Genomic DNA, 7,500 nt, shown 5'->3' on the forward strand with positions numbered 1-7,500 from the left:
TATTATTAATGTGTAGACTAGCCTACGCGATGACAAACAGCGGCAGGGTTGCCAGATGGGATTGACAATTTACAGCCTAACTAGTCCGCTAAATAACCGCTAAACCCAGTAGCCCATTCGGCGGTAACCCCCCCCATCTGGCAACCCTGTCTCTCAACGGAGCGAGTAGTTTAGTCAGTTAATTGAGTTTGATCTAGTCTAAATAAAATCACTGCAGTGACCGGAGTCACGGTTATTGTTCTGTGTGTTTTGGATGTGCTAGAGCACAGTGAATGACCACCGAGGGCCGTGAGATGCGGCTAGTAAAGGACGCTAGCGGCCATCTCAACCCCGTTCATTGATTGAGCCTGCCGTGCCCGTTCCAGCCCTGAGTCGGGAGATTCAGAGTATAACATCCCCACCATTAGATTAGGATTGATTAGATTAGGTTGACAATACCACACTACATTTGAGTTTAGGGATATCAATGTTATATATTTGTGTATGTTTTATCTTTATGTATTAAATGTTATAATTGTTGTCTGCTGTGGTCTGGCTGGTTATAAGACCTGGTATGATCTGTGGTCTGGCTGGTTATAAGACCTGGTATGATCTGTGGTCTGCTGGTTATAAGACCTGGTATGATCTGTGGTCTGGCTGGTTATAAGACCTGGTATGATCTGTGGTCTGCTGGTTATAAGACCTGGTATGATCTGTAGTCTGATGGTTATAAGACCTGGTATGATCTGTGGTCTGGCTGGTTATAAGACCTGGTATGATCTGTGGTCTGGCATGTCAACTACGTAACAAGACTCCATTACTGTCGATACTCATAACCTGTGTTCCTGCCCCCTCCCCCCTGACCTCTGCCCCCTGACCTCTGACCCTGCCCTCCAGCCCTGTGGGGAAGATGGCCATGCAGTTTGTGGCGGCCCAGATGATGTCCATGGTGTGGAACAGTCCCTCCAGCCAGAACATGATGAAGGCCGGATCAGTAAGTACCTGTCCTCTGAGAGGGTTAGAGAGAGATCAGTAAGTACCTGTCCTCCTCTGAGAGGGTTAGAGAGAGATCAGTAAGTACCTGTCCTCCTCTGAGAGGGTTAGAGAGAGATCAGTAAGTACCTGTCCTCCTCTGAGAGGGTTAGAGAGAGATCAGTAAGTACCTGTCCTCCTCTGAGAGGGTTAGAGAGAGATCAGTAAGTACCTGTCCTCCTCTGAGAGGGTTAGAGAGAGATCAGTAAGTACCTGTCCTCCTCTGAGAGGGTTAGAGAGATCAGTAAGTACCTGTCCTCCTCTGAGAGGGTTAGAGAGAGATCAGTAAGTACCTGTCCTCCTCTGAGAGGGTTAGAGAGGGATCAGTAAGTACCTGTCCTCCTCTGAGAGGGTTAGAGAGAGATCAGTAAGTACCTGTCCTCCTCTGAGAGGGTTAGAGAGAGATCAGTAAGTACCTGTCCTCCTCTGAGAGGGTTAGAGAGAGATCAGTAAGTACCTGTCCTCTGAGAGGGTTAGAGAGAGATCAGTAAGTACCTGTCCTCCTCTGAGAGGGTTAGAGAGAGATCAGTAAGTACCTGTCCTCCTCTGAGAGGGTTAGAGAGAGATCAGTCAGTACCTGTCCTCCTCTGAGAGGGTTAGAGAGAGATCAGTAACTACCTGTCCTCCTCTGAGAGGGTTAGAGAGAGATCAGTAAGTACCTGTCCTCCTCTGAGAGGGTTAGAGAGAGATCAGTAAGTACCTGTCCTCCTCTGAGAGGGTTAGAGAGAGATCAGTAAGTACCTGTCCTCCTCTGAGAGGGTTAGAGAGAGATCAGTAAGTACCTGTCCTCCTCTGAGAGGGTTAGAGAGAGATCAGTAAGTACCTGTCCTCCTCTGAGAGGGTTAGAGAGAGATCAGTAAGTACCTGTCCTCCTCTGAGAGGGTTAGAGAGAGATCAGTAAGTACCTGTCCTCCTCTGAGAGGGTTAGAGAGAGATCAGTAAGTACCTGTCCTCCTCTGAGAGGGTTAGAGAGATCAGTAAGTACCTGTCCTCCTCTGAGAGGGTTAGAGAGAGATCAGTAAGTACCTGTCCTCCTCTGAGAGGGTTAGAGAGAGATCAGTAAGTACCTGTCCTCCTCTGAGAGGGTTAGAGAGAGATCAGTAAGTACCTGTCCTCCTCTGAGAGGGTTAGAGAGAGATCAGTAAGTACCTGTCCTCCTCTGAGAGGGTTAGAGAGATCAGTAAGTACCTGTCCTCCTCTGAGAGGGTTAGAGAGAGATCAGTAAGTACCTGTCCTCCTCTGAGAGGGTTAGAGAGAGATCAGTAAGTACCTGTCCTCCTCTGAGAGGGTTAGAGAGAGATCAGTAAGTACCTGTCCTCCTCTGAGAGGGTTAGAGAGAGATCAGTAAGTACCTGTCCTCCTCTGAGAGGGTTAGAGAGAGATCAGTCAGTACCTGTCCTCCTCTGAGAGGGTTAGAGAGAGATCAGTAAGTACCTGTCCTCCTCTGAGAGGGTTAGAGAGAGATCAGTAAGTACCTGTCCTCCTCTGAGAGGGTTAGAGAGAGATCAGTAAGTACCTGTCCTCCTCTGAGAGGGTTAGAGAGAGATCAGTAAGTACCTGTCCTCCTCTGAGAGGGTTAGAGAGAGATCAGTAAGTACCTGTCCTCCTCTGAGAGGGTTAGAGAGAGATCAGTAAGTACCTGTCCTCCTCTGAGAGGGTTAGAGAGAGATCAGTAAGTACCTGTCCTCCTCTGAGAGGGTTAGAGAGAGATCAGTAAGTACCTGTCCTCCTCTGAGAGGGTTAGAGAGAGATCAGTAAGTACCTGTCCTCCTCTGAGAGGGTTAGAGAGAGATCAGTAACTACCTGTCCTCCTCTGAGAGGGTTAGAGAGAGATCAGTAAGTACCTGTCCTCCTCTGAGAGGGTTAGAGAGAGATCAGTAAGTACCTGTCCTCCTCTGAGAGGGTTAGAGAGAGATCAGTAAGTACCTGTCCTCCTCTGAGAGGGTTAGAGAGAGATCAGTAAGTACCTGTCCTCCTCTGAGAGGGTTAGAGAGAGATCAGTAAGTACCTGTCCTCTGAGAGGGTTAGAGAGAGATCAGTAAGTACCTGTCCTCCTCTGAGAGGGTTAGAGAGAGATCAGTAAGTACCTGTCCTCCTCTGAGAGGGTTAGAGAGAGATCAGTAAGTACCTGTCCTCCTCTGAGAGGGTTAGAGAGAGATCAGTAAGTACCTGTCCTCCTCTGAGAGGGTTAGAGAGAGATCAGTAAGTACCTGTCCTCCTCTGAGAGGGTTAGAGAGAGATCAGTAAGTACCTGTCCTCCTCTGAGAGGGTTAGAGAGAGATCAGTAAGTACCTGTCCTCCTCTGAGAGGGTTAGAGAGAGATCAGTAAGTACCTGTCCTCCTCTGAGAGGGTTAGAGAGAGATCAGTAAGTACCTGTCCTCCTCTGAGAGGGTTAGAGAGAGATCAGTCAGTACCTGTCCTCTGAGAGGGTTAGAGAGAGATCAGTAAGTACCTGTCCTCCTCTGAGAGGGTTAGAGAGAGATCAGTAAGTACCTGTCCTCCTCTGAGAGGGTTAGAGAGAGATCAGTAAGTACCTGTCCTCCTCTGAGAGGGTTAGAGAGAGATCAGTAAGTACCTGTCCTCCTCTGAGAGGGTTAGAGAGAGATCAGTAAGTACCTGTCCTCCTCTGAGAGGGTTAGAGAGAGATCAGTAAGTACCTGTCCTCCTCTGAGAGGGTTAGAGAGAGATCAGTAAGTACCTGTCCTCCTCTGAGAGGGTTAGAGAGAGATCAGTAAGTACCTGTCCTCCTCTGAGAGGGTTAGAGAGAGATCAGTAAGTACCTGTCCTCCTCTGAGAGGGTTAGAGAGAGATCAGTAAGTACCTGTCCTCCTCTGAGAGGGTTAGAGAGAGATCAGTAAGTACCTGTCCTCCTCTGAGAGGGTTAGAGAGAGATCAGTAAGTACCTGTCCTCCTCTGAGAGGGTTAGAGAGAGATCAGTAAGTACCTGTCCTCCTCTGAGAGGGTTAGAGAGAGATCAGTAAGTACCTGTCCTCCTCTGAGAGGGTTAGAGAGAGATCAGTAAGTACCTGTCCTCCTCTGAGAGGGTTAGAGAGAGATCAGTAAGTACCTGTCCTCCTCTGAGAGGGTTAGAGAGAGATCAGTAAGTACCTGTCCTCCTCTGAGAGGGTTAGAGAGAGATCAGTAAGTACCTGTCCTCTGAGAGGGTTAGAGAGAGATCAGTAACTACCTGTCCTCCTCTGAGAGGGTTAGAGAGAGATCAGTAAGTACCTGTCCTCCTCTGAGAGGGTTAGAGAGAGATCAGTCAGTACCTGTCCTCCTCTGAGAGGGTTAGAGAGAGATCAGTAAGTACCTGTCCTCCTCTGAGAGGGTTAGAGAGAGATCAGTAAGTACCTGTCCTCCTCTGAGAGGGTTAGAGAGATCAGTAAGTACCTGTCCTCCTCTGAGAGGGTTAGAGAGAGATCAGTAAGTACCTGTCCTCCTCTGAGAGGGTTAGAGAGAGATCAGTAAGTACCTGTCCTCCTCTGAGAGGGTTAGAGAGAGATCAGTAAGTACCTGTCCTCCTCTGAGAGGGTTAGAGAGAGATCAGTAAGTACCTGTCCTCCTCTGAGAGGGTTAGAGAGAGATCAGTAAGTACCTGTCCTCCTCTGAGAGGGTTAGAGAGAGATCAGTAAGTACCTGTCCTCCTCTGAGAGGGTTAGAGAGAGATCAGTAAGTACCTGTCCTCCTCTGAGAGGGTTAGAGAGAGATCAGTAAGTACCTGTCCTCCTCTGAGAGGGTTAGAGAGATCAGTAAGTACCTGTCCTCCTCTGAGAGGGTTAGAGAGAGATCAGTAAGTACCTGTCCTCCTCTGAGAGGGTTAGAGAGAGATCAGTAAGTACCTGTCCTCCTCTGAGAGGGTTAGAGAGAGATCAGTAAGTACCTGTCCTCCTCTGAGAGGGTTAGAGAGAGATCAGTAAGTACCTGTCCTCCTCTGAGAGGGTTAGAGAGAGATCAGTAAGTACCTGTCCTCCTCTGAGAGGGTTAGAGAGAGATCAGTAAGTACCTGTCCTCCTCTGAGAGGGTTAGAGAGAGATCAGTAAGTACCTGTCCTCCTCTGAGAGGGTTAGAGAGAGATCAGTAAGTACCTGTCCTCCTCTGAGAGGGTTAGAGAGAGATCAGTAAGTACCTGTCCTCCTCTGAGAGGGTTAGAGAGAGATCAGTAAGTACCTGTCCTCCTCTGAGAGGGTTAGAGAGAGATCAGTAAGTACCTGTCCTCCTCTGAGAGGGTTAGAGAGAGATCAGTAAGTACCTGTCCTCCTCTGAGAGGGTTAGAGAGAGATCAGTAAGTACCTGTCCTCCTCTGAGAGGGTTAGAGAGAGATCAGTAAGTACCTGTCCTCCTCTGAGAGGGTTAGAGAGAGATCAGTAAGTACCTGTCCTCCTCTGAGAGGGTTAGAGAGAGATCAGTAAGTACCTGTCCTCCTCTGAGAGGGTTAGAGAGAGATCAGTAAGTACCTGTCCTCCCCTGAGAGGGTTAGAGAGAGATCAGTAAGTACCTGTCCTCCTCTGAGAGGGTTAGAGAGAGATCAGTAAGTACCTGTCCTCCTCTGAGAGGGTTAGAGAGAGATCAGTAAGTACCTGTCCTCCTCTGAGAGGGTTAGAGAGAGATCAGTAAGTACCTGTCCTCCTCTGAGAGGGTTAGAGAGAGATCAGTAACTACCTGTCCTCCTCTGAGAGGGTTAGAGAGAGATCAGTAACTACCTGTCCTCCTCTGAGAGGGTTAGAGAGAGATCAGTAAGTACCTGTCCTCCTCTGAGAGGGTTAGAGAGAGATCAGTAACTACCTGTCCTCCTCTGAGAGGGTTAGAGAGAGATCAGTAAGTACCTGTCCTCCTCTGAGAGGGTTAGAGAGAGATCAGTAAGTACCTGTCCTCCTCTGAGAGGGTTAGAGAGAGATCAGTAAGTACCTGTCCTCCTCTGAGAGGGTTAGAGAGAGATCAGTAAGTACCTGTCCTCCTCTGAGAGGGTTAGAGAGAGATCAGTAAGTACCTGTCCTCCTCTGAGAGGGTTAGAGAGAGATCAGTAAGTACCTGTCCTCCTCTGAGAGGGTTAGAGAGAGATCAGTAAGTACCTGTCCTCCTCTGAGAGGGTTAGAGAGAGATCAGTCAGTACCTGTCCTCCTCTGAGAGGGTTAGAGAGAGATCAGTAAGTACCTGTCCTCCTCTGAGAGGGTTAGAGAGAGATCAGTAAGTACCTGTCCTCCTCTGAGAGGGTTAGAGAGAGATCAGTAAGTACCTGTCCTCCTCTGAGAGGGTTAGAGAGATCAGTAAGTACCTGTCCTCCTCTGAGAGGGTTAGAGAGAGATCAGTAAGTACCTGTCCTCCTCTGAGAGGGTTAGAGAGAGATCAGTAAGTACCTGTCCTCCTCTGAGAGGGTTAGAGAGAGATCAGTAAGTACCTGTCCTCCTCTGAGAGGGTTAGAGAGAGATCAGTAAGTACCTGTCCTCCTCTGAGAGGGTTAGAGAGAGATCAGTAAGTACCTGTCCTCCTCTGAGAGGGTTAGAGAGAGATCAGTAAGTACCTGTCCTCCTCTGAGAGGGTTAGAGAGAGATCAGTAAGTACCTGTCCTCCTCTGAGAGGGTTAGAGAGAGATCAGTAAGTACCTGTCCTCCTCTGAGAGGGTTAGAGAGAGATCAGTAAGTACCTGTCCTCCTCTGAGAGGGTTAGAGAGAGATCAGTAAGTACCTGTCCTCCTCTGAGAGGGTTAGAGAGAGATCAGTAAGTACCTGTCCTCATCTGAGAGGGTTAGAGAGAGATCAGTAAGTACCTGTCCTCCTCTGAGAGGGTTAGAGAGAGATCAGTAAGTACCTGTCCTCCTCTGAGAGGGTTAGAGAGAGATCAGTAAGTACCTGTCCTCCTCTGAGAGGGTTAGAGAGAGATCAGTAAGTACCTGTCCTCCTCTGAGAGGGTTAGAGAGAGATCAGTAAGTACCTGTCCTCCTCTGAGAGGGTTAGAGAGAGATCAGTAAGTACCTGTCCTCCTCTGAGAGGGTTAGAGAGAGATCAGTAAGTACCTGTCCTCCTCTGAGAGGGTTAGAGAGATCAGTAAGTACCTGTCCTCCTCTGAGAGGGTTAGAGAGAGATCAGTAAGTACCTGTCCTCCTCTGAGAGGGTTAGAGAGAGATCAGTAAGTACCTGTCCTCCTCTGAGAGGGTTAGAGAGAGATCAGTAAGTACCTGTCCTCCTCTGAGAGGGTTAGAGAGAGATCAGTAAGTACCTGTCCTCCTCTGAGAGGGTTAGAGAGAGATCAGTAACTACCTGTCCTCCTCTGAGAGGGTTAGAGAGAGATCAGTAAGTACCTGTCCTCCTCTGAGAGGGTTAGAGAGAGATCAGTAAGTACCTGTCCTCCTCTGAGAGGGTTAGAGAGAGATCAGTAACTACCTGTCCTCCTCTGAGAGGGTTAGAGAGAGATCAGTAAGTACCTGTCCTCCTCTGAGAGGGTTAGAGAGAGATCAGTAAGTACCTGTCCTCCTCTGAGAGGGTTAGAGAGAG

At 48.7% G+C, this 7,500-nt stretch overlaps 1 protein-coding gene across 2 annotated transcripts in view; it reads left to right on the plus strand.

Annotated features, from left to right (window-relative positions):
- The window catches only part of rbm45 (RNA binding motif protein 45), a 23,466-nt gene that overhangs the window by 11,239 nt on the left and 4,727 nt on the right, over nucleotides 1-7,500 (plus strand). For both annotated transcript variants that reach the window (XM_080539361.1, XM_080539362.1), the window contains exon 7: nucleotides 877-973. In XM_080539361.1, coding sequence (XP_080395487.1) covers nucleotides 877-973 — 97 coding nt within the window. The remainder of the gene's footprint in view (nucleotides 1-876; nucleotides 974-7,500) is intronic.

This window comes from Nansenia antarctica (genome assembly GCF_963989245.1).
Source record: "Nansenia antarctica genome assembly, chromosome: 9".
NCBI lineage: Eukaryota > Metazoa > Chordata > Actinopteri > Argentiniformes > Microstomatidae > Nansenia > Nansenia antarctica.